Raw genomic sequence first — 20,615 nt, 5'->3', positions numbered from 1 at the left:
TGGGAGGCTCAGCCCAGGAGTTCAAGATTAGCCTGGGCAACATAATAAGATTGTGTCTCCACAATTTTTTTTTTTTTTTCAGATGGAGTCTTGCTCTGTTGCCGGGCTGGAGTGCAGAGGCGCAATCTCAGCTCACTGCAACCTCTGCCTCCTGGGTTCAAGCAATTCTCCTGCCTCAGCCTCCTGAGTAGTTGGAACTAGAGGCGCGTGCCACCACGCCCAGCTAATTTTTGTATTTTTATAGCAGACACAGCGTTTCACCATGTTGGCCAGGATGGTCTTGATCTCCTGACCTCATGATCTGCCTGCCTTGACCTCCCATGGTGCTGGGATTGCAGGTGTGAGCCACAGTGCCTGGCCACAAAATTTTAAAAAATATTTGTAGTCCTAGCTCTTCAGAGGCCGAGGTGGGCAGATCACTTGAGGTCAGGAGTTCAAGACAACCCTGGCCAACATGGTGAAGCCCTATCCCTATTAAAAATACAAAAAATTAGCTGGACATGGTGGTGGGCGCCTGTAATCCCAGCTACTCCAGAGGCTGAGGCAGGAGAATTGCTTGAACCTGGGAGGTGGAGGTTGCAGGGAGCCAAGATCATGCTGCCACACTTCAGCTTAGGTGACAGAGCAAGATTTTGTCTCAAAAAATTATATTCATTTATTGTTTAGTGTAGATATTTATTTATTTATTTATTTTAAGAGTCTCACTCTGTTGCCCAGGTTGGAGTAGAGTGGTGCAATCTCGACTCACTGCAACCTCTGCCTCCTAGGCTCAAGCAATTCCTGTGCCTCAGCCTCTCAAGAAACTGGGATTACAGGCATGTACCACCATGCTCGGCTAATTTTTGTATTTTTAGTAGAGACGAAGTTTCACTATGTTGGCTAGGCTGGTCTCGAACTCCTGGTCTCAAGCAATCTGCCCACCTCGGCCCCGCAAAGTGCTGGGATAATAGGCATGAGCCACCACACCCAGCCTAGTGTAGATCTTTAAATAAGAGGCATTTTCTTTAAAAGTTAAACACACTCTTACCATATGACCCAGAATGGCATTGTATGGTGAGTGTCTACTCTCAGGCATTTACCCCACAGACATGAAAGACTTGTCTGAAAATGTTCGCAGCAGCTTTATAAAAATACCCTCAAAATGCAAGTCACTCAAATGTGCACCTACTGATGAATGAATAAAATGGCGTATACTGGCATGGCACAGTGGCTCACTTCTATAATCCTAGCACTTTGGCAGGCTGAGGCGGGAGGATTGTTTAAGCCCGGGAATTAAAGAGCAGCCTGAGCAACCTAGCAAGACCCTGTCTCCAAAGAAAAAGAAAGGGGGTATATTTATACACACAATACCATTCCACAATAAAAGAAAATAACTACTGGTTGAATTTCAAACACAAAATTGACAGAAGCCAATCACAAGTTATTTTATTTATATAATTAGTATTAATATTAATTTACAATTTATATTATTTCATTTATATTGTAGAAAATGCAAACTATAGCAATGGAAAGCAGTTTGATGGTTGCCTAGGAGCATGGATCAGGACAATGATTGACTGCAAAAGGGTTTGCAGGAATTTTGAAGTGATAGAAACATTCTAAAACTCCACATGGTGGTATTTGCATGTCTTATAGGTTTACTCAAAGTGATCAAAATGTACACTTACAATGGGTGAGTTTGGGCCGAGCACAGTTGTTCACACCTGCCTCTAATCCCACCAATTTGGGAGGCCTAGATGGGAGGATCACTTGATCCTAGGAGTTGGAGACCAGCTGGGCAAACTGGTGAGACTTCATTTCTACANCAGCCTAGGCAGCATGGAGAAACACCATCTCTACAAAAAAATACAAAAATTAGCCTCATGTGGTGGCACACACCTGTAGTCTTAGTTACCCAGGAGGCTGAGACAGAAGAGTCACTTGAACCCAGAAAGCAGAGGTTGCAGTGATCCGAGATTATACCATGAACCACCGTACACCAACCTGGGTAACAGAGCAAGATTCCATCTCGGAAAAGAAAAAAAAAAAAAAAAAAAAAAAAAAAAAAAAAAAAAAAAAAAAAAAGAAAAAGAAAAAAAAGATCAGGGGCAGGTAAATTTAATTGCAAGTTATTTCACCATAAAGCTGTTAAAAATACCTATTAAGTAATCCTGGGAACATATACTGGGAAAGTATATTCTACATCTGCAGAATTGAAGAGGCATGCATGCAGCCTTGCTCAATAAATGCTTTCAGAATGTAGTGGGAACATTATGCACCAGTCAGTGTTCACTGAAAGGAAACTGCTCCTCCCTCTCGCAAGTTCAAGTCAGTCCAGGCTTCATATTATCCTTGTCTGCCACCTGGTGGCCAAAATGGGCAATGTGGGTGTCATGGTCTTTCACCCCAAACTTCGTAAAGGCCTATAGTTGGGCTTAAAGGCCTTGGATGGAAAAAAGGGAGACTTTTCCCCTGAAAAACTGGTACCCTGAGGGGCAAGTTGGTTAGAGGTAGGGCATAAGGGGATTACTAGGGTCTAGACAGGAATACATGGTCTTAATGACAAAGAGAAAATACTTTGATGGAACCAAGAGGCCGATTGAACACAACTGGCCACCTTTGCACACTGAGATAAATATGAGAAGGTTTTTGCGGAGCCGGGAAGGAGAGAAGTTTAGGAACAGCAATGAGGTAAGTAGGAAAAGTAATCACGTGGACTCACATGGTGAGTTCCGGGATGCTCAGGGGGTTGAAAGGTTGGCAGGGGGATTCTGAAAGGCAAGAGGACATCTCCCTGGATGGAGAGGCCCTGGGAGTCAGGGAACAGGAGTCTTTTGTCCCAGATATGCCTGGACTTTTGGGCCCTCAATCCCACATCCAGGACACACCCCACAGATAAACATCTTCGTGTGCTCCGATCCTGTAAGTAGGGGCCTTACAGTGTCTGCAGAACCCCCGAGAAGAGCAAACTTCAGGAGATGGGCCACTGAGGAAGTGGCTTGGCTTCCGGGCCACTGTGCAGGCAGCCCAGGCTCAGGGACCTATGGACAAGCCCAGTCTTGCTTCTTACAAAAGTGGGGTGAGTCACCTCTGCAGGACACAGATAGGAGGGTGGCTTTTTTTTTTTTTTTTTTTTTTTTTTTGAGATGAGTTTCTCTCTTTGTCACCCAGGCTGAAGTGTAGTGCTATAATCTCGGNTTTTTTTTTTTGAGATGAGTGTCTCACGTTGTCACCCAGGCTGAAGTGTAGTGCTATAATCTCGGATCACTGCAACCTCTGCTTTCTGGGTTCAAGTGACTCTTCTGTCTCAGCCTCCTGGGTAACTAAGACTACAGGTGTGTGCCACCACATGAGGCTAATTTTTGTATTTTTTTGTAGAGATGGTGTTTCTCCATGCTGCCTAGGCTGGTCTCGAACTCCTGGGCTCAAGTTCACGAGGCCCACCTCAGCCTCCAAAAGTGCTGGGATTATAGGCACGATCCCAGACTGGTATGCAGTAGTGCAATCTTGACTCACTGCAACCTCTGCCTCCTGGGTTCAAGTGATTCTGGTGTCTCAGCCTCCCAAGTAGCTGGGATTATAGGTGTACACCACCAAGCCTGGCTAATTTTTGTACTGTTAGTAGAGACAGGGTTTCGGCATGTTGGCCAGGCTGGTCTCGAACTCCTGGCCTCAAGTGTTCCACACACGTCGGCTTCCCAAAGTGCTGTGATTATAGGTGTGGTCTACGGCACCCGGCCTAACGATAGTATTTTTGCTATAGCAGCTGAATGGACTAAGACAGTAGGGCTTCTGGTGTCCAGGTTTTCTATTGGCCACTTGATATAAGAGCACTAGGGGCTTGAGGAGAGGCACAGGATTTAACAATTTATTTTTATTTTTTCAGACATCTGAGGGATGAACGAACATAGGCATCCGACACTCAGGTGTGGGCAACATTCTTTAGAGCACCTCGAAGTGAGAAAGGCCTGGGGGCTCAGACAAAAGAAGAGAGAAGGCAGGGAGAAGGTGGAAGTGAGGAAGAGAGGATGGGGCCCAGGGATCAGTGGGGTGTTGAAGAGGGTGGGATTACACGGGGGTTTGCCCATCCACAGCGCAGTGGGGGATCTATCAAGCGTGTCTAATAAGAGAGGACTCATGGCAGGCCTAGCAACTACCATCATGAGATTATGGGCATCAGCCACAGTACCTGGTCTTTTATGCTCTTTTAATTTTTATTTTTCTCATTTTTTTCCTTACATTTTGTTTTCTTTGCTTTTTAAATATCTTTTTTACTTGTCACTGACTTGAAGCTCAAAAATTTCCTATTTAATTTCTAAACACATTCTCTCTCTCTCTCTCCTTCTTCTTCTTCTTCTTGGGAAGGGATCTCACTGTGTTGCCCTGGCTGGTCTCAAACCTCTGGCCTCAAGCCATCCTGTCATCTCGGCCTCCTCAATAGCTGGGATTACAGGTATGAGCCATTATTCCTGAGTAAGTTCTTAATAAATGCTTTCTGAATGGATGCACAGAAGAATGAATGAATGGCTATATGAAGGAAGGAATCAACTTGTTTCTCCTCAGTGGGTGTGTGTGGACACAGCAGGCTGACTCTCACCTGTAAGCGAGCCCACCCCTCATCCCTGGCACAGAAAGCTACAGCTCTGTATGTCTCTCTCCAGCGTCCTCGAGTTCCTGGATCTTTCCGGGCAGCGCCTTCTTCCAGAACTGGAGCCTGTGGGCCTTCAGAGCCCGGCCCACTGCAGGCTGTAGGTTCAGCTGCAGGTATCGCTCCTCCTGGTCGAACAGCGGCCAGTGGGGCAGACCCTCGCCATTGGGGTTCCTGTAGACATGCCGTCCCAGCAGGGCAGTATGGGGGTCACTCTGAGCCCCTGGAGCCCACACCTGACCACCCTGACTCTGATCAGGCAAGGCAGCCAAGTAGGCCAGATGGGCTCGGGGAAACAAGGGCAGAGGTTTCCAGAAACAGAAGACAAACTCCCTTCTGCTAGTGTCAGCTCCAGTGGGGACAGGATGGCTGGCCCTGCTGTGTCCCTGTCTCTGGGAGGGAGGCCCTGACAGTGGCCCAGCACTGGTGCCCACCCTCCAGGCAGTCTGGGGGGGATGGAATGTGTCACTGTCTTATGGCACCCCTATGCTGTCCGAGTGGGTTCCGGAGCTGGGGAAGGGGCTCTCATGTGATTAAGGACACGGGTGTGCTAATGAGGTCACCCCAGACTAGGAGAGTGCTGGATGGGCACAGGCCCCCACCCCGGGGAGGTTGAGGCAGGGGTGTGCTATCTCACCCGTTTCGAGCAAAGTTGGCCCAGTACTTCATCATCTTCCTGCTTAGTTGCTCCTCCTCCTCAGTGAATTTAACTGTGGAGAGGAAGGGGCCATGTGTCTTGGTCAGGATCCCGCTTCTCTGCTTTTTCTCCCATGGCCCTCAGGACTCAGCCCTCCCCTTTCCCAAACTTCCCCTTAGCCCAGTCTCTAGCTGACTTCCTTCTTAGCTCATTCCTGGCCCCAAAGGCTCCTTCTTCCTTCTGCCACTGGGAGTCATTGAAGAAACAAACATGCCCCTGAAACACCCGCTCTGCCACTACCAGACACCCAAGGGTGGGGAGAGGTGGAGGGAGCACAGGCCAGTCTGAAGAGTCATAAATTCAAATCCTAGCTCAGCCTTTGGAGCTGTAAGACCTTGGACACCTGATCTCATCCTCTTTCTGAGCCTCAGTTTCCTTATCTAGGCAGTGAGGACAAACAATCACCCCTCAGAAACCCAGCCAGGGTCCCAGCCCACTTCCTGGGAAAGGAACAAGACTCACCATAGTTGCCCCATAATAAATTTCCAAAGACAAAGGGAAGCTCATCACCATGATCTGCCTTCACGTGTGGCGGCCTGATGTTCTTGATCCAGCTGGGCTGATGCTGGAACTCGTAGAAGTACACAGGGCCCTGGGAACCTGCGGGGTGGACAGCTCATGACTCAGTGGCCTTCCCCTGCAGCCTCTGGCCTCACCCATGGTGACAAGATACTGAGGTTCAAAGCTGGCTGGAATCTGGACAGTTGGATGGGGAGCCCCAGGCTGGGGCAGGAGCAGAGGGAGGGACGTGGGAGAAATCGTGGCTTTGTGTCATCTTGGGGAAGTCACTGAAGGTTGTAACTTCAATTTCCTCATCTGTGAAACAGGGGAAATATCTGTCTCTTGGGCTAGCCAGGAGAATTTACACCAATGATGAACATCAAGTGTCCCAGGGGCCCAATAAAAATGAGGGGGGCCCTGGACAGCAACAGGTCTCACCTGGGACCCACAGCCCTGAGCTGCGCCACTGCCAGTCAGGCCTCAGTTCCAAATATACTCACGCTGAAAATGTGCTACTTGGAGGGCAGGGATCACAAACATGGAGTCCATCATGATCTCCTGGAACTGGGCTCGGAGGGTCTGGGGATCTCCACTGTCTCCAATATACTCCTCCATCAGCAGGTCCACAAATGTAGGAGGCAACATCTACCCCAGGTGGATCAGGAAGAGGCAGGTTAGGTAGGCTGCCAGGGGAGGGGAAAAGGTGACCTCACACTTGGGGAGATGGAACAGGGAATGGGGAGAAAAAGCGAGGCTCTGAGGTGACCCCACTCCCAACCACACTCACACCCGGGGCCTTTGCTCATGAAGGTGCTACATAGGCAGGGTATCTGGGGTTGGATTTCCTCTGCCTCAGGAGAGAAGAGGAGCCCCTCCCCATTGGACTGGGACCCCAGGAGCCTTACCAACATTGTTAACATTTTCTGCAGAACAGCCTGCAAGGCCTCTCTGTCCATTTCCTTCTGGTGTTCATAGATACCCACGAGCTGGGTGGCCAGGAGAGAATATGTAGTTGGGAATGGGATAAGCCAGGAGCTACAAAGACCTGAAGACCTCCCACTACCAGATGGGCTCCCCAGGCACTGAAGGGCTTGAGTTGGGCCTCACCCTGGGGATGATCCAGCCGAATTCATCATTGTTGATACCAATGATGCTGGGGACAGGCTGAAAGTCGGCAGAGGCCAGCAGCTCCTGGGGGTGCCTGGGCAGGAAGACCCCATCCACCACTCCGGCGATCAACTGGAAAGGCTGAGGGGAAATGCAAGGTCAGGGAACGAGGTCAGGTCCCAGACATCTTCCCATGCCCTCTGAGTACCTTCCCCTCCTTCCTGGTCCATCCCTGGATGCTATATCCACCCCAGGAGATCCAACGCCTGGCTCAGCATACACCGACCTTCAGTCCCCATCCAGGGTTATGACACCCAGGCATACAGACGAGGTAACGTGCCCAGGGAATATGAGGGACATGCAGGACTACCAGCCCCATGCCTATCGCACCCCTTCCTCCACACCCACATCTGTTTAGACCAACCTTGTTAATTGCAAGAATCTCCTCTTTACTCTTGCCCCGCAGGCAGCCCACTAGGGCCTCAGAGTCAACTTGGTCACATGCAGACAGGTTGGCCACCACCTGCAAAGGGACCAGGCAGGGGCTGGCTCATCCTTCCAGGTAGATTAGAGGAGTTTGCCCAAGGCCTAGCTGGGGGCAGGGGCACCCCAAATCTCACAGGGCATTGTGTATGAATTCCTGCAGTTCTGACTGTGTTCTCACTCAGAATTCCCAGACACAGGGGCCATCCCATCTGCCTAGATGGTTCTCCTTATGATGGGGATCCCCAGGGTGACTACTTTGCATAGAGGACACAGAACATACTTGGTCTCTGCAATGGCAGCAGGATGTGCATTCTGACCCTTGATGGCCCTTGTCATCCCCATTTAACAGACAGAGGCTCGGAGGGGTATGAGGGGCCGCGGGCCTTGGCCTCTGTGGCTGAGGGCTCACCCTGGAGATTACATCAGCTGAGTTGGCAATGAGGCCGGGCAGCACAGCCACACCACTCTCCATGATGGCCCTGTGGAAGAGTCCTTGGGCTATGGGGGACACGACAAGCGAGGACACACTCGTGCCACCCGCAGACTCGCCAAAAATGGTGACACGGTCAGGGTTGCCTCCAAAGTGGGCAATGTTCCGCCGGACCCAGCGTAGTGCAGCCACTTGGTCCAGGTAGCCCCAATTGCCGGTTGCGTGCTTGTCTCCGGTGCTGAGAAGTAGCAAGGACAGGGATCACAGGGCTGTCCTGGCCCCGCTCAGCCCCCATTGCCAAACCCAGCCCTAGTCTCACCTGAAGAAGCCCAGGACACCCAGGCGGTACTGGATGGTGACCACTACCACGTCCTCAAAGGCAGCCAGCACGGAACCATCATGCATGGAAGCCATGCCAAAAACAAGCCCACCACCGTGGATCCACACCATCACCTGGAGAAATCAAGGCAGCTACCACGACGCTCCTACCCAACCCCAACCCTACCAGGGCCCCTACCTAGAACAACGAGTGCTTTGCCTCAATACCTCCCCAGCACAAATTCATCATGTGGGCTACAGGCCAGGCACCCAAGATCTGTCAGGAAGACCAGGCCTCCCAATCTTTGGGGTCTACCCTCTGTATCAAAGCCTGGTTTCATTAGTACCAGAAAAGTCACCAAAGTGGAAAGAAAAGGGGTGTCTCCCTGATGGCCCCACATGAACATTCATCAAAAATGTCCTCCTTAGCCTGAATAACTTAGTAAGACCCTGTTTCAACAGAAAATGTTATAAAAATTAGCCAGGCATAGTGGCATAGGCCCATAGTCCCAGCAACTGGACTACGGTGGGAGGATTGCCCAGGAATTCAAGGTTACAGAGAGCTATGTTCATGCCACTGCATTCTAGCCTGGGCAACAGAGCAAGGTGCCAAATCTAAAAAGATAATTTTGTGTGTGCCGATTCTTATAGGCCCAACATATTATCCATGGCTGGGGATCTTGGTAACCTCAAAGTGCAGCCCTTGGGCACTTGAGTGGATCTCCTGGGAATGAGTTGGCTGGCTGAGTCCTGAGACCAACCCAGAGCCACAGCCTTTGACCTCTGGGAGCAGCAGGGGCCAGCTGCCTAGCCTGGGTAAGGAGTATTTGTTGGACCTGATAGTAAGAAGCTTTTCAGCATGGTTCACCCTGCAGCAGGGCCTGAGCTAATATTGTCCGTTATGGCTTCTTGCAGAAGAATTGTCCTCCCACTCCCAGTGAATGGTGGTCTGACACCTACTGGCAGGTTAGAGCCTTCATGGGTATGGGCCGGCGTGTAGATGCTGAGGTACAGGCAGTCCTCGGACATGGAAATGGAAGGGATGGTCACATTGACTTGGTTTATAACCTCCAGTACAGTGGGGTCCTGCAGACACCTGGTAACAAAAGCAATCAGTCCAGGGTCCAGGTCGTGTCCAAAACCAGACACTGGGTTCAGATGTGCTCCCAACCACCCTCAGCCTCTTCCCACAATAACCTGCTCACACATGTTCCCTCTCCAAAATGCCCTCCCCCCAAGTTACGGGTCACAGGCTCTGGGTAAACTGGAATGGAGCTTGGACTTCCAGGCAGGCCTCAAGGTCATTGAGGATATCATTCCTCCTGACACCGGAAACCTTGACTCTTAGGGGTTTCTATGAGAACCACTGGCGCATGTGTTGACATTCACCACTATATTGCTGTACTCCCTCAGGCCTGGAACAGGGGAGTAGCCCACATTTGTGTGCTACATGAATGAATGGATGCGAATTTCTCATGAGAAAGGCGATAGGATGTCCCTCATCTCAAGTGTAAACTCTCAAAAACCCGTCATTCCCAAATGGTCTCCAGTTGTAAACATATACACATCTCTTGGCCAACGGCTCCTGGCCCTGTGGGTGGACACAGTGACTGTGGAGAGTGCAGGTCCCCAGAAAGTTACCACTACTGTTCTCTTCAGCTATCTGCAATATCTGCCACTAGAGTTAGAGGCTCCTACAAGGTTCATAGAGCCAACCTGAACCTTTCCCAGAGACACCTGCCACTGGTGGCAGAGAAAGCTTGTCATAACCAGAATATGGGGAGATATGTGTCTCTCCCTGTCCTTTCAGCACCTGGAGCCAATGCCCTCTGAATGCCGAGCTTTGAGCCAGGGGTCTGAGAATTTATTATGCCCTCCCAAACCTCAGCATGCTCACTGGGACAATGCACATGGGAATCCACAAGACTCAGAAGGAAAACTGGCTGTGGGGGTTTAGATGAAATGAGCACTGCAGCCTAGCTGAGCTCAGAGCACCCCCACCCTATGCCAGGGCCTGGAGTTTCTGGACCCCTGGGAGAGCTTACATGGCCGGATGGGCAGTTGCATCCCTCACACCACTCCAAGATTCAGGGGGTTCAGGGGGTGCAAATCGCAGCAGACCTATAGGTGGCTTGGCAAAGGGAATTCCCAGAAAGGTGTGGACCCCCACATCAGCACCCTTCACGTGGACAAGACTCCCCAGCACCTGTCCCGTGTGTGTGGTCCGGATGGGACTGGCAGAGTCCTGGCCTGTGGGCAGAGAGACAGACATCACGGTTGGATCTGACCAATTAGCTGCCCTCCCAGACTGTTGGTTTTGCTGCCTCCTTGGCATCCTCAGCTCAGCTCAACGACCCCTAGTCTATAAACACGGCTTTACAGACTTCCTGCCTGGGACACTCCCTTCCGGCTCTGCCTTCCTGGGCCTGTCTCCATCCCACCAGGCTGAGGCTCCCTGGAGCCTGGCACCATCATTCCACCCTGGGACCTTCAAACAAAGGGTCACAGGCCCTTGATGGGACTAGAGTGTGCTTTCAACTGTGGGCCAGGTCATGTGACCGTAGGATGATGGTGGGAATTGTGCAGGCATGGTTTCTGTCCTCAGAGATGTCATGCCCAAGGTGGCAAGAAATGACATAAAGAAAGCATCCTCGAAACCATGAGTGATGTTGGTGAGAAGAGCTACAAGAGAGAAGTGTGGCTGTGGCTGAGACATAAAAAGCACAGATTCCAGCCTGGGCACTAGAGTGGGACTCTGTCTTTGCCTAAAAAATCAATAAATTAGCTGGGCATCGTGGCACATGCGTGTAGTCCCAGCTACTTGAGAGGCTGACTTGGGAGGATTGCTTGAGCCTGGGAGGTTGAGGCTACAGTGAGCCATGATTGCATCACTGCACTCAAGCCTGGGTGACAGAGTTAAAACCTGTCTCAAAAGGAAAAAAAAAAAAGCACAGCCTCTGGGTGGTGGTGTGGGCCTATAGTCCCAGCTACTCAGCTACTCTGGAGGCTAAGGCAGGAGGAGTCCCACTCTGCATAAGCTATGATCCCGCCTTTGCACTGTAGCCTAGGCAACAAAGCAAGACCCAGTCTCCAAATAAAAGAGCACAGCCTGCTTGCTGTGGGGCTTAGGAAGGGAGGAAGTGATTAAAAATCACCTAACAGAGAAGATCAGTCCTCTTAATAGACAAAGGATTTCTACAAAGAATATGCCAGCTACACAACAGAAAAAGCAGTATATGTTCAGAATAAGCAATACAAATCAGTGTCTCAAATAAACAAAGAGATCTTTGCTTCATTCACAGTAAGAGAAATGCATATTGAATTCTAACTGCGATGTCAACCACTCATTCTGTGGTATCACAAAAAGCAAGACAATCCGACATTACATATTTTCTATCAGAAGTACACAGCACCACACGTGAAGTAGTCCTCCAAAAAACAAAACAAAACAAAATCCAAAATCCAAATCTAATTAGCCCTCTGGAATGTAAATACAAGTTTACAGGGTAGACAGGGGACAGAAGAACAGTTAAAAGACACCACTGGGATGCAATCAGCAAAACCTAGATGGTGGGATCCTCTCCAGAACAAATAAACTGGTTTCTTCAACACACAGCAAAACTTAGAAAGAAAATAAAAGAGAGGCAGAGGGAAAATCTGAAGATTGAAAGAGATTCAAGAAACACATAAAAATGACAGATAATAAGTGTCGGTAGGGATGTGGAAAACTTGGAACTTTCATACATTGCTGGTGAGAAGGTAAAATAGTTCAGCTGCTTTAAAAAACAGTCTGGCAGTTTTTCAGGGGACTAAACATAGAGTTGCCGTATGACCCAGCAATTCCACTCCTAAGTATAAAGCCAAGAAAATTGGCTGTGCACGGAGGCTCACACCTGTAATCCCAGCAGTTGGGGAGGTTGAGGTGGGCTAATCACCCGAAGCCAGGAGTTCAAAACCAGCCTGGCCAACATGGTGAAACCCTGCTCTACTAAAAATTAGCCAGGTGTGGTGGTACCTGTAATTATGTACCTGTAATTCTAGCTACTTGGCAAACTGATGCATGAGGATCCCTTGAACCTGGGAAGCAAAGTTTCAGTGAGCCTGGGCAACAGAGTGAGATTCTGTTTAAAAAAAAGTCTATCAATTTGCAAAGTATGAACCTTATTTGAATCCTGATTTTTAAAAAATCTTGTATTAATAAAAATATCATTTATAAATGTGAAAGAACACTTGACTGTACATTTGATTAAATCGAGAACATATTACATTGTGGAAATGCACACACATACATATATATGTTCCTTTTGTTTTAGAAGGACATGAAAAATTTACAGCTGATATGATGTCTGGGATTTGTTTCAAATAATGGTGCAAGGGAGAGGTGGCTGTCCAGAAAACACCAGGTTATATTCAACCTGACAAAGCTGATTCAAAATAAAAACAAAAATGAGATCTTTGTCATTGCTGAAGCTAGACATGGATATGTTGGATTTGTTATACTACTCTTTCCATCTCAGACTTGGCTCATCCCTTGGTGCCGTGCAGTCCTCAAGCAGCCTTGACCCTCTCTGCGCCTCAGGGAGGTTCACCTGCTGTTGTTATTTCCACCAGCTCCCACCTGCCTGGCATCTTCCCTTTTGTAATCTTAGGTTCTGCTTCTGCAGGATTTGGGAAATCTGAGCCCTGTTCCATAATAAAAAGTCAAAAAACAGGCCAGGCGCAGTGGCTCAAGTCTGTAATCCCAGCACTTTGAAAGCCTGAGGCAAGTGGATCATTTGAGGTTAGGAGTTCGAGACCAGCCTGGCCAACATCGTGAAACCTTGTCTCTATCAAAAGATACAAAAATTAGCCAAGCATGGTGGCATATTCCTGTAGACACAACTATTTTGGAGGCTGAGGCACGAGAATCGCTTGAACCTTGGAAGCAAGAGGTTGCAGTAATTAGAGATGGCACCACTGTACTCCAGCCTGGGCAACAGAGTGAAACTCTGTCTCAAAAAAACAAAAGTCCAAAAACAAAAACAGCCTTAGGGAGCTAATGCTACCCTACACCTGTCAGTTCAACACAGATAAACTATTTGATGCCACCTGGTGTGGGTGAGGCCAGGGTCATGGACATTTACATGCACCAGAGAGGACAACTTAACAATGTCTCCAAGTCAAAACACTCCCAGTAACACGCTGCCTTCACACAATTCCTTGCTGGAGGGCATGTCCATCCATGTAATTCTCTGTGGCCATTGGCCACTGATGCCTGATGTTTGTTACAGCAAAGGACATCACCTGCTGAAATGTCCCTGATTAGAGACGTGTTACATCACCTTCATGTAATAAAGAGATTCGTTACCTGCTTCATCCTTTAGAGAAGCCCTTCCATTAATCAGCATGAAGAAGCTCTACCATGTAGGGGTGTGAGGAGGCACCCCTTGTGTTAGACAGTGGAGAAGCCTGGCCCCAGAAAGTGCATCAGTTTATGACCATTTAGATGAAAATCAAGGACAAGTGCACACATCTATTCTTGTGTAAACTGCTGGGCACTGTGTAAAATGCCATGGGGACTTTGATGGCCCCTGAGGAGAAGCCAAGGCTGGTTGGGACAAAAGAGGATGGCACACAACACCTGTACCTTCCTATGGCTTGTCAATTATTCTTTCTGAATGTGGATCCAAACCAAAATTATATATATATATATATATTTGGCAGACAAGGTCTCCATCTGTTGCCCAGGCTGGAGTGCAGTGGTGTGATTTCAGCTCACTGCAGCCTCCACTTTCTGGGCTTGAGATCTTCCCACCTCAGCCTCCCATGTACCTGGGAGTACAGCTGTGGGTCACCGTGCCTGACTCTTTTTTTTTTGTGTGTGTGTGTGTTAGGGACAAATCTTGTCACCCAAGCTGGTCTCTAACTCCTAGTCTCAAGCGATCCTCTCATATCTGCCTCTCCACATGCTGGGATAACAGGTGTGAGCCACTGTGCCTGGCCCAAAATATTTTAAAAGGTAGGCATCTGTGAGGCCAGGCAGCTCTTCCTGCTTAGCCTCCTGGTGAACCCTGGAATGTGGTCAAGGGTAGGAATGGGAGGAAGCCCTGCAGGGGTGCACTGTGGGGCAGGGGCAGTATGGCTCCACCCGTGCAGATTACATTGGGAAAGGGTCGGGAGAGACAGCCAGATCATACACTTAGGAGAGTTCGGGTGAGAGGCCAAAGGCCAAAAAGACTCCCCAAGCTTCTGATAAGGGCCTGGAGGAGCCTGGCAGGCACACAGAGCCATCACCTTTGCCTGGGAAGCAAAGTTCTGCCCTTGCCCAGGATGATGTAAATAGGGGGAGGGACACTATGAGCTCTTTGGCTCTTTTCTCTGGGGATAGATTTTTGCTTTGTCACTCAGGCTGGAGTGCAGTAGTGCACTTAAGGCCCACTGCAGCTTCAAACTCCCCTGCTAAAGTGATCCTCCCACCTCAGCCTCCCAAGTAGCTGGGACTACAGGTCACAAGTCACCGCAGCCCACTAATTTCTTTTAATTTTTTGTCCACACCGAGTCTCACTATGTTGCCCAGGCTGGCCTCCAACTCCTGGGCTCAAGTGATTCTCCCCTTTGGCTTCCACAGTGCTAGGGTTACAGGCATGAGCCAATCGCACCCAGCCACTGTAGCCTCCTAGATCTGCTTTAGGATTTGGTGCCTGGGGGCTTCTGTACCCAAAGGCCACTAACCTTGTCTGAGGCCCCTTTGCAAGGGTCAGGGTGCCCCGCTGGCCGAGGATGCCACACACTCGGAGCCAGATGCTGCAAGAAGCTGTTATTGTTCTTATCTGCCAGCAGCACCGGCTACAGCCACAATCATAAGAGGGAAATGGACTGAATCCCCGCACCCCCAATCCCTCACCCACTCAGTCCTGAGGCTGCCGACCCAGTCTGGCACGCCCCGGCGCTCCTGGACCCCTGTACTCCACTGGCTCTTCGCTGTGGTGTCCTGCAGCCCAACACTTTCTGTGCTTCTAGAAGCCCACCTGGCGTCGGGGAGGTGTTGTGTGGGACTCACGAGCTCCATGCTGTCATCTCCACTAGCTCCTACCTCCCAGGCGCCTTCCCTCCCGCACTGTCAGGTTCTGCCACCCCAGCATTTGGCAGATCTGAGCCCGGTCCCTGCCGCCCCTCCGCGGGAGCCTCACCCTGGCCCTGAATGAGAAGCAGCAGGAGCCCACAGGCCACTGCGCTCAGTTGCGCCCGAAGTCGGTCCAGTCGCATGGTCGCAGGTCTCGGTGCGCCGTCGGCGGACACGCTGCCGTCTACCCAGAGGCTGCCCTGGGTCTATCCAGTCGTGGATCAGGGCCTCACCCAGCCTTGGAGTTTAGACTGGGCAGGGAGTGGGCGGGATGCACTGGCTTGGGTCAGGGCAAGGTGGGTTTGGCAGGAGAGCGGGACTTAGCAGTCACAAGCTGGCGGGGATCCAGTGGCAGGCAGGCCGGGGCACTGCCACTTTCCCTCTGCCCGGGCCCCTTTGGCATTCTCGGAAGGGGCTGCGCGGCTTCTGCAGCACCTCCCCATACAGAGAATCCTCTCCTCAAACCTGTCCTTGTCCACAGGCCCGATGAGCGTGCTGGGGGATCCAGAGGATGGAGCAATAAACTAGAATTGGCGAACCCACGAGAACTTCTCTGAGGAAGTGCATGTTCAGGGTCCCCACAGATGGAGAAATGGGAAGGAACTTGATCAGGGTGAAGGGAACCGCTTGAGCAAAGGCAGCGAGGCTTGACGGGGCCCTTCATTATGTACGCTCTTCCTTGCTTTCAGGGCTCAATTTCTTCACGACCTCTCACCACCTTATAGTCCAGGGTCTGCGGGTGTCCGAGGTTTCCTCCCGGAAACCTCAGTCATGCCCTTCTTTTGAAACGTACACGTGACCGCGGCACTACTTAAGGACCGCCCGGCTTTTCCTCCCTGGCTTTTGGTTTCTTCATCTCCCCCGGAGACCATGGCCAGGGTCATTTATCCACTTGACAAACATTTCATGAGCACCTGCCGGTCCAAGCGCTGGGACAGGCACTCCCGGGCCTATGGTGCAGCCGGGGAGGCAGGCGCGTTACCAGGAGATCCCAAGACACTGCCAGGTCAGAGGCGACCAACTGGCCTGGGCACCGGAGCGCCCAGACAGCCTGATTTCCCGGAGGAAGCGGTGCGGGGATCACCTAACACCGTGTAGTGCCCTCTGAGACCTGGCGGTGGACTCTGGGTTCAGCCCGCTACAGGCTCACAGGACCCAGCACCGCCGGGGTCCCTTCTCAGCGCCTTTGCCCCATAGACCGTCATGTTCCCGGGACCGAGCAGCCAGAGCGGAGGTCACCGCTTCTCTCACGCCCCAGGCCGAGAACGCACAACGCGGCGTGTCCCTCGCGGGACCCCGTCACCGCGCCACGCCCCCTCTCTGTTTCCCGGAAGTGCGCATAGGAGCGGAAGTGCACGCCTGCTAGTATCGGCGGCGTTGGTTCCGCAATGGTGGGCGGCGGCGGGGTTGGCGGGGGCCTCCTGGAGAATGCCAACCCCCTCATCTACCAGCGCTCTGGGGAGCGACCCGTGACGGCGGGCGAGGAGGACGAGCAGGTTCCCGACAGCATCGACGCACGCGAGATCTTCGATATCCGCCGCTGCTGGCCGCGGGCGGGTTCCGGGGGCTTGCGGTGGGGGGGAGCAGTGATGTCCAGCAGCTGTTGGAGCCGCATCCCGACCGGGGATTCCTGACAAAGGGTTCTGAGTGGGCAAAGGCGCAGAGTCCCTTTTCCTTCACTTGCCACATCTGATTCGCTCCATCAATGACCCGGAGCATCCACTGACGCTAGAGGAGTTGAACGTAGTAGAGCAGGTCCGGGTTCAGGTGAGTCACTTCGGAGGGGAGCGAGTTGTTCTAGAGAGTCAGAAAGGTTTCTGTGCACCAGGAGTTGGAGTGCTCTCTACTCACGGACACCGAAGGGTATCTTTGGGAGGGGAGATTGTTGTGCCTATTTTATAGGTGTTGAAACTGAGGCCCATAGAAGTTGGATGATTTGCCCAAAGCAACAAACTAAGAGAGGCCTTGGGCTGAGGGTGGTTGCCTCTTGACGTCTCCCCTCCACAACCAGGTTAGCGACCCTGAGAGTACAGTGGCTGTGGCCTTCACACCAACCATTCCGCACTGCAGCATGGCCACTCTTATTGGCCTGTCCATCAAGGTCAAGCTTCTGCGCTCCCTTCCTCAGCGTTTCAAGGTCAGTTGGAGCTGAGCCCCGGAAGTGGGACCAGGCAATGAGGGTCTACTGCTGAGGATGGGGACTGGGAGAGCATGAACATGGAGAGGACATCAGAGTGGGACCTGGAAGGATTCCAATTAGCAGACAGGAAACTGGGAGGAAACTTTCCAAGTCGATGTGACAAGAATAAAAATCTGAGCTGGAAAGTGGAGAAAAATATTGAAGAGTGTGGCAGGAAGGGCAGCAAGGAGCTGCAGATGGGTTTGGACCAGGGGTGGGGCCCAGGCAGGCTTTTAAATCAACAATTGTGGGCCAGTTCTTTGGATAAAATTGGAATAGGTAAGGCCTGGCGTGGTGGCTCACGCCTGTAATCCCAGCATTTTGGGAGGCTGAGGTGCGTGGATCACCTGAGGTTAGGAGTTCGAGACCAGCGTGGCCAACATGGTAAAAACCTCATCTCTACTAAAACTACAAAAATTAGCAGGTCGTGGTGGCGTGTGCCTGTGGTCCCAGCTACACAGGAGGCTGAGGCAGGAGAATTGATTGAATCTGGGAGAAGGAGGTCACAATGAGCCAAAATCTTGCCACTGCACTCCAGCCTGGGCCATAGAGCAAGACTCCGTCTTGCAGCGGGGGAATAAATTGGAATAGCTGTGGATGGGTTTGGAGTATAAAGGATGGGCCAGAGTCCAACGGCATGATTAGGGAGAAGGATCAGCTGGAGATGGTGCCTGAGGGTCTGGGGGGGAAATTCTGGGGTGGTGGTCAGTGTTTAGGCCCTGGTTATCTCCCTCCCAGATGGACGTGCACATTACCCCCGGGACGCACGCCTCAGAGCATGCAGGTAAGTGTGGGCTTGTGGTGAGGGTGTTGGCTTGGGCACCCTAAGCAGTCTGAGGTTCACTTCTTGCCCAGGAGTATATGGGCAAGACTGGGGATGGGTGACTGGGTGAGTGAAATTGCCAGAGACTCCTCAGTGTAGGTGATAGCTTAGACCAAAGCTGACTTGACTTGAATCTCCTTTGCTTACCGTGTCCTCTTCTCCCAAATCCCCTTTCACCAAGTATACAGGACCAGAATGTGTCAGGCTTCAGCAGTACAGGAGGCAGCCAGGTGGAGAGGTCCTAAGATCTAGGTGGGCTCAGGTGGTTGAGGTAGCCTGATCAAGGTGTGGGGTCCTGGGAAGGAAGTGACAGGAGGGCTTTGTTGCTGGTGGGGACAGATCCTATACAAAGGTTCAGAGGTAGGGCTGGGCTGGCTAGCAGCCTAGACAGAGCCTAGCTTTGACTCTGCCTTCCCCACACCCTTCTTCCCACCTAGTGAACAAGCAACTTGCAGATAAGGAGAGGGTGGCAGCTGCCCTGGAGAACACCCACCTCCTGGAGGTTGTGAATCAGTGCCTGTCAGCCCGCTCCTGAGCCTGGCCTTTGGCCCCCGCCAGCCTGCATACTGGTGTCCTGCTCCCAGCTCCGGTCAGGGCTCTTACCCTTGTTTTCTTGAATCGCTCACGATGAGAAACTAACATTTTGCTTTTTGTAATAAACTTAATTTATATTCAGTTCCCAGGATGCCTTGGTCTTTTATCTTGTTGGAGTCATTTGGAGTTTGAGGGGGGATGGTGGTAGTGAGTGCCTCTGAAGGTTGGTGTACTTGCAACTTTTCTTAATGAAAACAAAATGAAAATGGAAAGAGTAGTGTAAAAATGTGCTTGTATGCCTACCACCAGCACTAGAGTCAACAATTGTTGACGTATTGTAACACTGGCTTATTTATGTGTATGTATATAAATGTCAGTATATTTGCGAGTAAGCTGCAGAGACTTGATTCCTTACTTTGAAGTACTACATCCTACCTCTATATGAGCAAGCCTGTATAGCCACAGTCCTTTTATTTGATCAGAAAATGAACAGTTCCTCAACACTGTCTAATACCCAGGCATATCTGGATTTCCCTAAGATGTCATTTATAGTTGTTTTTGTTTTGTTTTTGAGACAGGGACTCACCCTGCTGCCCAGGCCCAGGTGCAACAGCTAGATTGTAGCTTACTGCAGCCTTCAAGTCCTGGGTTCAAGCAATTCTCCATCCTTGGCCTCCCAAGTAGCTTGGATTACAGGCATACACCACCATTCCTGGCCATTGTTTTTTTTCTTTGAAGGGACAGAGTCTTGCTCTGTTGCCCAGGCTGGAATACAGTGGCACAATTACACCCTTCTGCAACCTTGACCTCCTAGGCTCAAGCAGTCCTCGCACCTCAGCCTCCCGAATAGCTGGGACTGCATGCATGAACCACTGTGTCTAGTTAATTTTAATTTTTGTTGTAGAAACAGGGTCTCCCCAGGTTGCCCAGGCCAGTCTCTAGCTCCTGGGCTTACGTGATCCTCCTACCTCAGCCTCCCAAAATGTTGGGATTATAGGTATGAGCCACCACAACCAGCCCAATAAATTTTTTTTTTTTTAGAGAGGACTTGCTGTGTTGCCCAGCCTGGTCTCAAATTCCTGTCCTCGAACAGTTCTCTCACCTGGTCTGCCAAAGCACAGGAATTAAAGGCTTGAGCACCACATGTAGCTGGTTTTTAGTTTTTTTAATTCAAAAAAAAATTTGTTAAGAGGTAGTGTCTTGCTCTGCCACCTAGGCTGGAGTATGCAGAGATGCGATTAGAACTCACTGTAGCCTCAGCCTCCTGAGCTCAAGTGATCCTCCTGCCTCCGTCCCCCGAGTAGCTGGGACTACAGGCATGTACTACTATGCCAGGCTAATTTTTTAATTTTTTTTTTTTTGTAGATACTGGGTCTCCCTATGTTGCCTAAGCTTGTCTCAAACTCGCGGGCTCAAGCCTGGCAAAGTGCTGAGATTACAGACATGAACCACCATGCCCGGCCATTTATCTTTCTTCACAGTGATTTTTTTGAAAAGTTCAGAGAAGTCCCAGTCCTGCAGTCTGATTTATTCCTGATTTGTGTTGCCTGTGACTGGAAGTTGGTCTAAAGGCCTAAATGAGTCCAGGTTTGGGCTTTTTGATGAAAACCCTGCCCTGGGGAGCAGCATATGTATTTTATAAACCCACTAGTAGGTGTGTGATGCCAGCTTTTCCTGCTGTTAGTGATGCTCAGTCTGGTCCCCTGGTCAGGGCAGTGACATTAGATTTCTCTGATGAAGGGAACCTGAGGCACCCTCCCCATCAGCTCTCCCAAAGGCGTGTGAGTAAGAGGGAAGCTCAGCGCAGTGAA

General features: G+C 50.7%; 2 protein-coding genes across 4 annotated transcripts; one reads left to right on the top strand and one right to left on the bottom strand.

Annotated features, from left to right (window-relative positions):
* Window positions 1-4,337: 4,337 nt before the first annotated feature.
* Window positions 4,338-15,628, bottom strand: CES2 (carboxylesterase 2). 3 transcript variants are annotated; one of them, XM_017539249.2, is made up of 12 exons: window positions 15,336-15,628; window positions 10,212-10,416; window positions 9,127-9,262; window positions 8,168-8,301; window positions 7,828-8,086; window positions 7,357-7,455; window positions 6,933-7,073; window positions 6,731-6,811; window positions 6,326-6,470; window positions 5,787-5,924; window positions 5,265-5,337; window positions 4,338-4,801 (listed from the first exon to the last, which is right to left on the bottom strand). In XM_017539249.2, exons 1-12 carry the CDS (start codon window positions 15,409-15,411, stop codon window positions 4,615-4,617), a joined length of 1,674 nt encoding a protein of 557 aa, XP_017394738.1. In that variant the 5' UTR covers window positions 15,412-15,628; the 3' UTR covers window positions 4,338-4,614. The 3 variants fall into 3 exon arrangements, with proteins under 3 accessions (XP_017394738.1, XP_017394740.1, XP_017394741.1); XM_017539251.2 differs by having other exon boundaries at window positions 4,514-4,913; XM_017539252.2 differs by having other exon boundaries at window positions 4,514-4,755.
* Window positions 15,629-16,026: 398 nt separating this feature from the next.
* CIAO2B (cytosolic iron-sulfur assembly component 2B) lies at window positions 16,027-18,952 on the top strand. Its single transcript, XM_017539254.2, has 5 exons — window positions 16,027-16,798; window positions 16,956-17,035; window positions 17,280-17,405; window positions 18,186-18,231; window positions 18,708-18,952. Exons 1-5 carry the CDS (start codon window positions 16,657-16,659, stop codon window positions 18,803-18,805), a joined length of 492 nt encoding a protein of 163 aa, XP_017394743.1. The 5' UTR covers window positions 16,027-16,656; the 3' UTR covers window positions 18,806-18,952.
* The last annotated feature ends 1,663 nt before the right edge of the window (window positions 18,953-20,615 follow it).

Source organism: Cebus imitator, unplaced genomic scaffold (genome assembly GCF_001604975.1).
Source record: "Cebus imitator isolate Cc_AM_T3 unplaced genomic scaffold, Cebus_imitator-1.0 Scaffold118, whole genome shotgun sequence".
In the NCBI taxonomy this organism is placed as follows: domain Eukaryota; kingdom Metazoa; phylum Chordata; class Mammalia; order Primates; family Cebidae; genus Cebus; species Cebus imitator.
This window is presented reverse-complemented; position numbering and strand designations above follow the sequence as displayed.

Excerpts from the sequence above, each read along its gene's own strand:
- CES2 (XM_017539249.2), bottom strand. The coding sequence starts at position 15,411 with ATGCGACTGGACCGACTTCGGGCGCAACTGAGCGCAGTGGCCTGTGGG. Across the intron at positions 9,263-10,211 it reads GCAACTGCCCATCCGGCCAT|GTGTCTGCAGGACCCCACTG; the intron begins GTAAGCTCTCCC and ends TTTTGTTACCAG. Across the intron at positions 6,812-6,932 it reads TCGGCTGGATCATCCCCAGG|CTCGTGGGTATCTATGAACA; the intron begins GTGAGGCCCAAC and ends CTGGCCACCCAG.
- CIAO2B (XM_017539254.2), top strand. The coding sequence starts at position 16,657 with ATGGTGGGCGGCGGCGGGGTTGGCGGGGGCCTCCTGGAGAATGCCAAC. Across the intron at positions 17,406-18,185 it reads CCCTTCCTCAGCGTTTCAAG|ATGGACGTGCACATTACCCC; the intron begins GTCAGTTGGAGC and ends TCTCCCTCCCAG. Across the intron at positions 18,232-18,707 it reads GCACGCCTCAGAGCATGCAG|TGAACAAGCAACTTGCAGAT; the intron begins GTAAGTGTGGGC and ends CTTCCCACCTAG.